The 13914-nt window shown below is 45.3% G+C and overlaps 1 protein-coding gene across 2 annotated transcripts in view; it reads right to left on the bottom strand.

Annotated features, from left to right (window-relative positions):
• Nucleotides 1-7555: 7555 nt before the first annotated feature.
• The window catches only part of Vopp1 (VOPP1 WW domain binding protein), an 86182-nt gene continuing 79823 nt past the window's right edge, over nt 7556-13914 (bottom strand). For both annotated transcript variants that reach the window (XM_042273410.2, XM_076566862.1), the window contains exon 5: nt 7556-9979. In XM_042273410.2, coding sequence (XP_042129344.1) covers nt 9789-9979 — 191 coding nt within the window. In that variant the 3' untranslated portion in view covers nt 7556-9788. The remainder of the gene's footprint in view (nt 9980-13914) is intronic.

Here is a 13914-nt window from a genome sequence, read left to right as displayed (position 1 = left end):
GAGCACTGACGTGTGACTGAGCAAAGATGGCAGCCAGGAAGCGGGGGTGCGGTGGGGGGGACAAGGACAACATCTTCTCCCACTAGGTGCTACATTCTATGGTTTTTAACCACCATCCAGTAGTCATTAATTATAAACCCATCAATAGAAAACCCACTGATAATGTTGGAGCCCACAGGATCTAATCACTTCCCAGAAGTCCATTTTGCTCTTATGCTTTTACCATATGGCCTCTAGAGAACATCTTAGATATGAAACATGATGCTTCTTACGACATCATCATCTTGCCAATCTTGATTTGCCAAGCCTTTTCAAGAAGGTGGTGCCCACAAGTACTGAGAGACCCATGTCACAAAGGAACACACATAGGGCTTCTTTTACCTCTCACATTGGCAATCATACCTGGCTAAATCAATATGTCTCATAATTATGGTGATCCTATAATTCATTCAAAATTATTCCTCACAATGCTACATTATTATGGCTACAATGGTTTCCATGTATAATTGTGCATAACACAGAAGCAAAGCTGGCAAAGCCTGATGGGAAAAATTAGTACACGAACGCTGAACATGATAGCAAAAGCCCCCAAATGAGTACTCAAACTTTGATCTAGCAACTTGTTTCTCATATTTTATTACAAAATATAGGTGTTCATAAAGAGAATGAGAATTACACCGCACAATAGTAGTCACAATAAAGAAAAAGTAATATGAGCCAAACAAATCAGAAAAAAAAATATTGATTATAAAGTTCAAAATGGAAAACAGGACAGAGCAGAGCTTAGTAAACTCATAGGTAAACTGAAGGAATTATAATCACAAAATTTGAAATAATGGTGGGCCACAAGGAGGAAGAGATCCACAGGGGCCTCAATTTATTCATGAGATAGGGCAATAGCATGTTCATGTTATTTTATTTGGTTGGCTCTCCCACAGTAATGGCAAGAAACTGAGACAGCATGGTGAAGATTAATATTTTATTCAAGTCTGTGAGTTGGCAAGAGATCTCTGCTTCATAGACACAGGCTCCCATGGCCTGGGTATGCTCAGCCTGACCCTTTGCTTCTAGACCAAAGGGAAGGTGGGAGAACCTTTAGGTCCCACAAGTAGACTCTGGAAGGGTCAGCCTGGTTCACTGGTTTCCTAAATTTTATAGCCACTGTGGCCCTGGTATTCTTCCTGGAGCTGGGACAGGAGGCCCACAGAGTGCAAATATTAAGGATTAGTGAGCATTGGCCATATGTTATCCAAAAATCCCATTCATAATTTTGAATGTATAAAAAATTGTATTAGTTTCAAGTAGAAAAGTGTGTTTAAAGGTCCCATTAAATGTGGCCGGGCTGCAGAGTGGCTGCGTGCTGGGATTGTAGTTGAGGCATCAGAGAAGACTGTGAGAACCCTGTGAAAAGTATTGGAGGACAATGGGCTATAGAGAGCTCTGTTTTTACCCCTAAGTCCCTTTAGAGAGGAGGAAGGCAGCAGAAACACTCCAAATACTACACAAACCCGGCTTCAGTGCCGTTCATGCCTCTACTCCATGTTGTATGTAATGAGTGTGTATTATTCTCTGAATGAAAAAATAAAGCAGGTTTTGTCTAGGACTGTTGGACCTTCAGACTCACTCTCCAAGGCCCCCCTCTCACAACTGTTACCTGCGCCCCTTTTGGCCTCTGTCCACACCATGGCGGCAGACACCCAGAGAGCTCCGTGTACTGCTCAGGGCCATGGTAGATTGTGTATGAGGCAGCCTTTGTCCCCTAGCCCCTCTCACTACTGCCCAGCTTCATCTTCCTGATCATAGCACATCCCATAGTCTTCTCCACCACCTCCACCACATTGTGGTCACGCTGGATTTCAGACCTCTTCAACCCTCCCCGTGCCCATGTATCTCCTCATCCCACTTCTGTGGGAGGAGATGGAGGTACCGGGGATTCAGTGACCAAGCAGTCCTGCTGGGCCAGCACCTCAACAGCAAGCAGGGTGTTCTCTCTCTGTCTCTGTCTCTCTCTCATACACACACATTTAGGAGTATCTCTTTGAACCTTTTTACTCACCCTCCAGGGGCAACCCTCAGCTGCTCTCACCATCCTTACGGGAACCCCTCTGACCCCGTTGGCCCCTCTGTCTACGTGGTGGCCAGCACTCGGAGAGCTTTACGGCCTCCTGTGTACCTTTCTCGGTGCTCCTGACTCCACTGTGTTTAACCCTGACACGTGTTTTCACTGTAACGCTGTGGTTCTCCCCACTCTCTGGCCTCTAGAGCTGGCACAATGAGCTGGATCTCCACTGGCGCATTAATTTTAGCTGGTTTTTTTTTTTTTTTTAAGCTTCTAGAACCTTGAGAGAAAATTTCTGTGCTTTATAGGCTGAAAGGGCTAAGATAAGAATTCAAAGTACTAAGGATCGGTTTTGCTGAGAAGTGCTTCTGCATTTAGATAGGAGGGCTGGTGTAGAACAGGACAACATTTGAGGGTCAAAAAGGAGCAGGCAAGCCTCTGGACTCAGAGCCACAGTCACGTGGATGAGGTGTGGAAGGAGACAGGCGGCACAGCTGTGTCTTCTCTGGTGCCAGGAAAAACAGCTGCAGGACGGTGATAAGGGACTGGGGCCACTCTCTGCAGTCCATCAGGTTTACTTTGCACAGCATCTCTCCATCCATTTGGATGACAATTAGTCTAGTCAGCTTTGCATTACTGTAACAAATAGCCAAGAAAACCAAACTGAGGAAACAGGTTCATCTTGGCTCAGTTTTCCAGGTTTCACCTCATGATGATGGGTTGGTCTTGCTGCTCTGGGCCTATGATGAGGCACTAAATCATGCAGAGGCACATGGTGCAGAGCTGTTCATCTCATGGCCAAGGAGGAATATATATATTTCAGCTTTAGGAGCTGAGGTCCCAATACCCACTTTTAAGATGTTCCCTTAACAATCAGAAGATCTCCTACCAGGTCCCCCCCTCATAACACAAGCCAGGTGTGGACCCAATCTTTAACACATGGGCCTTGGGAGCTGTGTATTTTAGATTCTAAGTATAGCAGAGATCTAGAGATTGTGGGAACTTCATAAGCGCCCTGGGCCATCAAGATTTTTAATAGAAACACGGAGTAACAGAAAGTCACTTCTTTTTTTTTTTTTTTTTTTTTTTTTTTTGGTTTTTCGAGACAGGGTTTTTCTGCGTAGTTTTGCGCCTTTCCTGGAGCTCACTTGGTAGCCCAGGCTGGCCTCGAACTCACAGCGATCCGCCTGGCTCTGCCTCCCGAGTGCTGGGATTAAAGGCGTGCGCCACCACCGCCCGGCAAAAGTCACTTCTTAAGACTGGATAACAATTCGAGTAGTCCACCTCCCAGAACCATGCAAGAGTCTCACCACTCTGTGTGCACTAGGTAAGGAGTGAGCTTCTGACCACTGGTGTGCCTGGAGCATCTCCAGGTGGAGCCCACTAAAAGCACTCTCAAGTTCTTCCTTCCTTCACCCCTGTGCGCCCTTCCTGCCCCACCTGTTCTCTCCCTGTTCTCTCATCAGTAAATCTCACCAGCTTTCTTTTATTTCAGAGACTACTCCATGTTTTTGTTCTAGTCTTGTTTGCTTTAGTTTTAGTTTATTTGTTTTTTGTTTTGACAGACACTATGGATATTTTGAAGCTCATTGGAATTTGGAAAGAACAGATGAAAATGAGCTCTAGATTTTCCATCTTAAGTCATGACCTTTTCCCTAGGAGAAGTTAGCCAGAGGGGGTATCTTCCCTGCCTGAGGAAGTTGCAAGCAAGCAGGCAAGCCTCTTCTGTCTTGTTTCCTGTCTACCTAAAGGGTTTTGAGTGAGATCAGAATTTGCCAAACCTATCCTTGTAATAATCCTAACCAAATAAAACTAGGCAGTCATCAAAACAAATCATTTAGTCAGTGTTCTACTGCTATGAAGAGACACCATGACCACAGCAACTCTTATAAAGAAAAACATTTAACGGAGGCTGGCTTACAGTTTCAGAAGTTTAGTCCCATCGTCAGAGCAGGGAAACATGGCGGCATGCAGGCAGACCTGGTGCTGGAGAAGGAGCTGAGAGTTCTACATCCATTTCAGCAGGTAGCAGGAAGAGAGAGAGCCTCTGGTCCTGGCTTGAGATCCTGAAACCTCAAACTCCCCACCCCACCCCCAATGACACACTTCCTCCAAGAAGGCCACACCTCCTAATCCCTCTCAAGTAACACCACTCTCTAATGACCAAGCATTCAAATATGTACGGCTATGGTGGCATTCTTATCCAAACTACCACACAAATTAAAGGGCCTGCAAGATGGCTCAGTGGGTAAGACACCTGCCACAGAAGCCTGACAAGCCAAGTTCCATCCCTTGGAAATGTGGAAGAACTGACTCCACAAAGTGGTCAGCTGACCTCCACATGTATGGTATTACATGGGAGACAGACACACAGACAAACAGACACACACACACACACACACACACACACACACACACTCAAAATTTAAAATTTAGTACATTTTTTAAAAATGGATAGCTACTCACTGCAAACTAAAACATTTAAATAAAAGGTCCTAAGGGCCACTGGGGCCTAGAACTCTCCAGGCAGCTGAGAGTGAAGCTACAGAGTAAGGAGGTAGGCACACACACAGAGTGCCAAGGAGTAAATTCCTGTCCCCGGGGAAGGACGGGGGTAGACCCTTCCCAGATGTTCTAGAAATTTCACATTGAATGATGGATCTGGATGGTACTGCAGACCAATCTTCAGAGTGGCCTTAAGAGTAAGTTGTAGCAGAAATCTTAAAAGTTCTTATTAATAAAATCAAACCCGGAGCCAAGTATTGGGGTGAATGCTGGAAGGTCAGAGAGACAGAGCAAGCCACAGCTAACCTCACCTGGCCAACTTCTCAGCTGGTCTTGTTTCCTCAGACTGGAAGCTTCTGTGTCCTCATCCCAATGGCTCTCAGCTGAACTGTGCTGCTAGAAGCCTGAAAGCTTAACCAGCCAAATGCTTCTAGTTTCTGGTCCTCACGCCTTATATACCTTTCTGCTTTCTACCACCACTCCCTGGGATTAAAGACATGTGTCACCATGCCTGGCCGTTTCCAATGTGGCCTTGAACTCACAGAGATTCAGAGGGATTTCTACCTCTGGAGTGCTAGGATTAAAGGTGTGAGTGCCACCATTTCCTAGCCTTTGTATCTAGTGGCTGTTCTGTCTCTGACCCCAGATAAGTTTATTAGGGTGCACAATATTTTGGGGAACACAATACCACCACAGTAAGTTGCCTGTATAAGTGGCCAGACCTGGTCTATGGGGTGGAGGGTGGCCCCACCACAAACTACCCAGTGAAGCACGGCTACCAGGTCTGAACAGCCATGTCCACAGATGGGAGGGGCCACAAATGCACAGGGGCAGCAGCAAGAAGACAGAGGCAAGTTGGTACTCTTAAGGGCTGAGGCCCCAGGGACCCTGAGATTACAGGCCTGTGAAGAAGTTCGCAATCAGGTAGTATTGTACTTGGAATTACGAATGTCCCCACCAGGCCATGTGTTAAAAGCTTGGTAAGAGCCCACAGTGCTACTGGAAGGTAGTGAAACCTTTGGGGGGTTGACTTTAGTGGGAGGAACTGAGTAACTGAGAGCACGCCCATGACAGGGATATTTGTGACCAGTCCTCTTTATCATTCTTGTGGTAAACAAGGCCTCTTCCACTCCATGCCCCTCTGATGTGTTGTGTGTGGGGCAACAGGCCCAAGTGACCATGGACTGAAATCTCTCGGACTGTGAGTCCAAACAAAACATTTTCTGCTTATAAGTTGATTCTCTCAGGCATTTTATCACAAAGCACATTGGCATTGTTCTGAAGAAGTAAGACCAGAACTGAGGCCAGAAGTAGTTAAAAAAAAGGGGGGGGGGCGGGGGCGCAGGGCAGGAGGCATAAACACATTAAAACTCACACATAGACCATTTTCTTATTCTGTCAAGTGACTGTCCGTGCTTTAAACCATGTCACAGAAACGGTCAGAGAGCGCACACCAGCTATGAAGAAATTATTTTAAAATACCCAAGAGTGATCGAAACCAAGTGGTGGGTTTATGGGTGTTCTCACTAATTTTTTCTCGTTTCTTTGTGTGTTTTAAATTATTCATCACAAAATATCTCAATGACATTTTGCTGTGGTCCAGCATTCTAGGAATCCTGGAACCAGGGTGAGTTGTTTCTAAGCTCAGTCTATCTGGCCGATGTGTTTAGAAACTGGCATTTTGTTTTGTGGATTTTCACAGAGATATATTTATTTTTCTGCAACAGAGTCCTAGTGTATTGCTCAAACAAATCCTGTCCTCCTGGGCTCCAGGGATCCTCAGAGCTTCAGCCTCCTGAGGAACCAAGTTGGCGACTGTGTACAGCCACACACAGTTTAATCCCCCGTGCGGCGTCATTCATACAATGTTGAAGTCCATTTCATATCCATGCATGGCTTTGAGGCTGCGCCTTTAACTTGAGTTAGTTTTGAACATGAAATGGGTTATTGTGAGTTGAACCTTCTTGATGACTGTATGTAAACAATATAAATAGACCTTTGAAAATCCCATGTCCTGTTGTGTATCCAGCGGATGTACCTGCCAAGTGAGGTATTTTGTAATAAGCACCAAAGAAAGCACTTTAATAAAAGGCCCGGCTACAGGGTGTGGAATAAAGAGATGGGAAGACCAGAGTTGTTCTTCATTTTTCCTGTGGAATCACCTATCCTTAGGTATGGTCTTGAGCTGAAGGGCTGGGATATCTCCAACCCTGCCCTCCCTGTTTCCTCAAGAGGATTATATAATTTGCAGATTTGTAAAGAATAAGTTACTGCAGAATTAAGATGCTTCTCAGAATGTTCAATGAAAAGAACACAGTCTGTCAACAGTCCTGAAACAAATCCCCCAAATGTGGGTCCACAAACAGAGAAAGGAAGGGGTCAGGCTCCTAAGACAAGTATTTGAAGAGGTCAGAATATAAAACTAAAACCTTTATGTCGCTTAGTAATTCATCCAAAGTGCAGCTTAACTGTGGCAGGTGAATCATCAGTCATATCCAAGAAGCACAGTTCCTGACTACACAGACCAGGACGTTGGCGGTCTTGAGACGAGAATGTTGCTCCGTCGTCCTGCCTGTCCTGAACGCCTGCACTCATGCAGTCCTCTGGCCTCAGGTCTCTGGGCATCGGAGAGAACATCTGCAGAGCACCACACCCAGTTCCAGGGTGGTGCTTTAAAGAGAGGGCCAGCTTACTGCAGGAGAACAGGGCTGCGTTCCTCCCACAACACCAGCATCCCCTGGCAGGTAAATAATTCTGCTTCTTGCTTGCCTAGGACAACTTTTTCCGATCTTGATGTTTAAAAACCTGTCACTGGACCAAAAGAAACATAAATTCCTGGATAACATTTAACTTCCGGCTATGTAGGTAGGGAGCATCATCTACCCTACCCTGCTTTCCATGGGAATTCATGAACTACTTACCGTGCATAATTTCTCATTAGAAATTTCATCTCCATCCCTTTCCCACACCCCAGCAAATAATCACAGCATATGACCAAATTCACTTTTATTTTTTATACATAGGAAACAGGACTCTATCAAAAGAGAACAAAAAAAGAAACATGAGCCAAGTGTTGCCAAGAAAGAGCATGCACAAGTCTGCTCCGGGTCTGTCCCCAAGCACCGCTCTGTAGGACCTCAGCACACTTAAGTGGAGCTGTTGGAAGGGGTGAGCATTACTCACTGAAGACAAGAAAACAAGAATGCTGGGAAATGTCCCCAGAAGTGCAATTTCCATAGGCACTGCCAGTGTTTACGGCTGAAGGAATTCCAATGCAGGCTTACTGGCAGATAAAATTTATTTTACACAGACACTGGAGTATAAAATTGCTGAGCCCTATCAGCCATTCAGTTTCTCAAAAGGATTTGCTATCAAAAAGATAAAATGCAGCCGAGGACACCAATGCCTTGACAGCTGTCTCTGGTGTGATCCCAGGAACAGCTCTGACTGTGCTTATTTTAAAAAGGAACGGAGGAAACTGAAGTTAAAACCACAAGTGATAGAAGGGAGTGGAAATGTTTGGACCATGTAGTTGTCTTGATTGTAAACAGCAGACATTGTGCTTTGTCGTCTTAATTAAAACAAGGACCCAAACCTGGAGTGGTACTGGATCCAGGACAGGATGCCAGAGACACAAGGGTGCTCAATGATTTGGGCAGCAGCACTGTGTCCATGAACTGCTTTAAGGGGTGCTCATTCCTTCCCTGGGATTTCCTACGAAACTGTCTACCAAGTCCCCATGCTCTCTGTCTTAAACTAAGCCCATGCCGCTACTGTCCTGATTCCTGGACCCCTGTCCTACACAAATACCCCAACAGAGCATGACACCATGCCTCCTGGTCTTGTAGGTGGTTAAAGAACACTCCATGTCCACTCTAGGGAGATGTTTGGATGCCCAATCCAACAAGTAACAATTTAGCAAAAGGCTCTGATTAGTTCATTTAAAATGTCAGTCCCCTTACTCCCGGCCCACTCCCCACAATACTACACATAAAGTAACCTAGACGTCTCAGCTACACTGCCTTGCTCTTAGGACACAAGGTCTCAATCTGGGTTTAAATACACATCAACGTGACTAACTACGCAAGGGAACAGCACTCCTCACTGTTGAGAACGCCCTCAACTACTTGAAAATCTATGGGTGAGCTCTGATTCTCACCTGGGAAACAGCATCTCTAACTACACCTTCTTTCTCTAACTTTGATTATATGGTCTGTGCAACTAAGTAGGTCTCCATTGCTCTATCCATAAACTCCCCCTCTTCTGAGCCCAGCACATCTCTGCTTGGATCAATTACAAGCCTAGTTCTTACTCAGCAATGCTGGTCTTGCGCTGCAGGGCTACTTTAGCTCTTCTCTCCTGCTCCAAGGGTCAGTGTAACTACCCAGTCTAATGTGTCCCCTGTCCTGAACGGCTCATGAAACCCATCACCAGAACTACCTAAGGGAAGGGTGTTGAAGCCCTCGGAGCAGTGACCCCAAGGGTTCACACTCTCCATCTGATCTCAAAGGACAGGGCTGTCACTTCAATAAATGCACTAAAAGAAAAAGGAAACTTTTTCCTTCTGAAGCCAGAGTGTTATTCGGAAAATGCAATGTCTCCATTTGGAGCAGGGAGTAATTTCCCCTAACTTAAAAGACTTCTTCTCTTTAATGGTCTTTAGTTAACTGCAGATGTCCAACTGGGGCCTGATTCTGACCCTCATCTTGCAGTGGAAGCAGCATAGACTTGGGTCTTTCCTGTCTCTGCAGAGGATAGCCTATATTCAGGATGTGAGTGGAGACCAAACAGCATCAAGAGGCCTCCCCAGCACATTTCCACAGCTTCTGTTAGGAGAATGGGCTAGGACAGTGGGTAGCGGCCCTTCGAACTTGTCTGCCCGCTACTGCATCATGGGAGTCTTAGCTCAGCCTGACCCTCCATCTTCCCACACATAGGCTACGCCTTCCTTTCCTCTTAGCCTCTCTCCCGAGGATCTCCCTGGGCCACGGCAGGAATGTCAACCCTCGGGGACTGCTGCCACACTCTCTCAGAGAGCACAGACTACATCAGAAACAGAAGCAACAGAGGAGACGCAGTGTGAAATTCAAATGTCCTCCACAAAAAACTTGAAAGAGAGCTGGGCTTGCTCTGAAGACATCAAAGAGCAGTTTGCCCTTGGACCACCCTGTTAGCAAGGACCGTGAGGATGGCGAGGACACACAGAAGGGCCTGTCCAGCCTCTTTACTTGTCCTTCACCACCTGTTCATAGGGAGGTGGGGGCGTGTTGCAGTAGGAAGGAGGGGGTGGGTAGGTTGTGCCTCCGTGAGGTGAACTGGGTTGGACTTGGAAAGCCATTGCCATGGTATTGCCAACAGGATTCATCCCGGGTCCTCCAGGGTCAGTGTAATATGGCGGCCCCATCTGCTGGGCTCCTGAAAAACAGATATCCATATGTGAGTGCAAAAGAGAAAAAGCCACCATCTGGTACATCCCTGTGCTACCAGGTCCCTTCTGTCCCCATCATTCACTATCCTTCTGTCTATTAGGAACCAAATACTCCTCGAGACAGTAACCACGTAGATTCGGTAACAAGCAAGAGAAACATACATGGTCTTGCCCTCAGGGAGCACAATTCCTCTGGAGAGGTATATTGCTGAAATCTATCAGTCTCCAGAGTGCAATCAAGTACAGGGTATGAAAGAACGAGGGAGTAGCCTATGGAGGCACAGACAGCCATCACAAACTCTGAGAGTTGAAAACAAGGCAGCTCGCTTTGATAGAGCTGGCGAGGCATGTGCTGGAAGTATGGTTTCAGGGGTGTGCCCAAGTCAAAGTGAGGGAGCTGGACTGCAGACAGCCACCACTGTACCCTGGCTGTGAAAAGATCCCCTAAATAACCTGCTCCCCCGACTCTCGGCCCAGATTTATCATAGTCCCCTCCACGCACTTTGAACACAGTTTACTGGAAATTCACTGTATCTTCTGTACTATTTATGAAGGCAAAGAGTATCTGTCTTTCAGGTGGGACAAAGGTCTCAGGCAGGTAGGCAACTCCCGCAGGCCCATGTTGGGTAGAGCTGGCAATTTCCTGAGATATGTGTCCTTCTTCTGTGACAGAAGGAAGTGGCTATTGTGTTCACTGAGGCTTCTGCTCTTGAGGACCAGAGGAGGAGGAAGGGGGACCCAATTGCCCGTGACAGGTGAACACAGGGAAGGCTGTTGACTTTGTGCAGAGATATAGCTTGGGCTGTGTTTGTAATGTCCCCACTGTGGGGCTACTCAAACTTACACTGCAATGCCAATTCATGGATTTTGTAGGAATGGACAAGCTAGATATATCTTAAATTTTTACAAAATACTTGACAAGATATTCGTTTAGAATATTTTTTTTAAAAAAGCAGAAAAGGCAAAAGGTGGGGAAGTTATATCTATCAAGAACATAAATCCTTCACTGGAGAAACGTGACAACTACCAGGCTTGAATATGCTGGGAAACCTGTGGATGGGGTTATAGGGACAGCAGCAGCAGGTCATGTCTACTAGTGGTGAGCACCCAAACGCTCCCACCAGACAGACAACCAGGCAGGAATGGGCACAGCTTAACCAGGGGCCGAGGTTCTCAGAGGAGGTGCACACTCCAAACCTCTCCACAGACCTCTGGAGATTCAGCTGGAGGATCTAGTGCCAAGGCACTGACCAAGTCAGTCACTTAAGCACCCACAGAGAGTAACGGAAAGAAGATGGATCCAGGTTTGACGGAGGCAGAGATGCATACTCAGCAAGTAAAAGCAGAAAGACAGCATGGCATGTATGAAGCACGCATGTATGAAACCAATGGAGACAAGGCTGGTAAGTTAGGCAGATGTCCCTAGACTTCAGAGAGAACCTTTCAAAGAGCTGTTCCCAAATGTACCCGGGAGTCTAAGGATATGAAAAACACCTCAGAACTACAGTCAACGGCATCACAGATGCTATTGTAAGAACAAAAGTTTCTAAGAAAACCCGCACAGTTCATTGTAAAGGAAAATCTGCAAAGCGGGATTACAAACACAGATGAAAGCTGTGAAAAATAAAGGTCCGGGGAGGCGAACCCAAGTGACAGTTTATCCTGGAGCCTAATCCGAGTAACCGTGACCCAGGAATGTGGAGCTAGGTCACCCAGTTTCTCTGTTCCAGTGTGGAAACAGTTCCATGGGTTTTTATATGAACAGAACAAAGCAAGTCAAAGTGATTTTAAACTGGTGGGTACATCAGAGAAGCAGGTTACAGCCAGGCAGACAGGCATTAGCTGACATTATTCTTCTTTGCCTTTCCATTGGTGGAGAGTGGTGGATTCACCCTTTCATACACAACTGAAGGCAATGATTGTCCCTCCCCCAGAATCTGTCAGTTTCCAAGAGTTCGGCAGGGGGTAGGGCGCTATGAGTCTCTCTCCGATCCACACTGGCTGTATACAGGGCTAGTTTTATTTAGGCCCAGTGCAGGCAACTGCAGCTGTGGTGAGTGAGGGCAGTGGCTACACCGTGCTCTGAATGTAGCATTTCACATCTTCTCCCTGCCCTCTGACTGTTACATCTTGGCACTTCTTCTCTCGCATTACCCCCTGAGCCTTTTATGGCTGAGCATTCGACCACCATTTAAATTTAATCGAAGCACACTTGGCTGCCAAGTGTTTCAGTATTCACTATTGTTTACAGCAAAGAGAAGCTTCTCTTCACAATGATGAGAGTAACATGTGTTTATTGGTATAACATTAAATATTGAGACCACAGGTTCGTGTCTTGTCAATTTAGTTAAGCAATAATAATGAGATCCTCTCTAAAGTCTATGCATTCTCTTCTGTGAAGCAGGTTTCAAATCTCACCTGAGAGTGGGTGGTTAACCCTGTAACAAATGTGCCATTATTGTATCACTGGGTACATTTTGCCTGACAGGTTGTGACTGTAGGGGTCACAACTAAGTAAGACCATTGAAACCTATCTCTCCCCAGAGCCTGCATAGCATCTTCCAACACTGTGAAAGACAGTCAGCTTCCAGCTCAGTTCTTGCTTAGTTTTCTCTTGTAACCTAGGTGCGTGATATCTTCAGCAGGAAGGTGTTATCATCAAGAACTAGTGTGCAAACAGGAAGAGTAGCAGTACCATGCATGACCTTGGGGGCCTCCTCAACCCACAATTCATGAAGAGGAATCACGCATCGGGCACTGGGATTTTTGTTTGATTAAATTAATGGCTTTAAGAAACTGCACTATGTAGCCATGGAAGATATATTTTTATTTTTTAGCTTACATTCTTAATTGGACTAAAAATAGTGTGTTTCCACGCGGCTGTTTCACCGGTCCTTTACTTTTGGTGAGGCCTCACTTGCTTTCCCTTCATCTCCTGGTCTTTCCCCTCCCCCACCCCATCCTTCCTTGAAACTCTCCACCCACAGTGTTTCCTCTCTCTCCTCTTATTTAAACATAGGCTGCACTAAATTAATCCCCTCTTCTTAAGACAACCCCCCTCCAATGGCCCTGTTTTAGTTTCTTGGCTTATACAGATGCTCCATGCTAAACACATAAAACATAAAACTAAAGAGCTATGTATCAGAGAGCCATGTAACAATCGTCTCTGGGCCGAGGTTATTTTATCAGTATATTTTTTTTCAGTTTTATCTATTTTCTACAAATTTCATTATTTCCTTTTTTTTTTCCTTTGAGCTGAAGAAAATTCCATCACACACATCACTGGGCTGATCCCATTTCCTGGCTACTATGAATATAGCAGTATATACATGGATGAGCAAGCATCTCTGAAGTAGGATACAGATTCCTTTGAGTGCATGCCCAGGTGTGATGGAGCTGGCGCATATGGTAGCTCTAACTTTTTAAAAAGGAATCTCTACACTGATTTTCATAGTGGCTATCCAAGTCTACACATCCACAAACAGTGAATGATGGTTCTCCTTCCCCTATCACCTAGCCAGAATCTTCTATTATTTGCTTTTTTTTTGATAATAGCCATTCAAACTGCAATAAAATAGAATCTCAAAGCAGTTTTAGTGTGCATTTCCAAAAGCTAACAATTGTGAACACTTTTTGTTTACTAGCCATTTGTTTTGAGAATGCTGTTATTTCCAAAGCATATTTTCATTAGGTTACTTTATTAATGTCTAGGTATTTTGTTTGTTTGTTTTAAGATCTTTGTATATTCTAGATATTAATCCTCTGTCAGATTTATAAAAGGCAAATATTTTCTCCCATTATGTAGGCTGCTTACTCCCCAGATTGATAGTTTTCTTTGCCATACAGAAAAATTTTAACCTCACGAAGTTTCATTTTTCAGTTGCTAACCACATTTCCTGAGCTGCTGGCTTCATACTTTTGA

This window comes from Peromyscus maniculatus, chromosome 3 (genome assembly GCF_049852395.1).
Source record: "Peromyscus maniculatus bairdii isolate BWxNUB_F1_BW_parent chromosome 3, HU_Pman_BW_mat_3.1, whole genome shotgun sequence".
Taxonomy (NCBI): Eukaryota; Metazoa; Chordata; class Mammalia; order Rodentia; family Cricetidae; genus Peromyscus; species Peromyscus maniculatus.
This window is presented reverse-complemented; position numbering and strand designations above follow the sequence as displayed.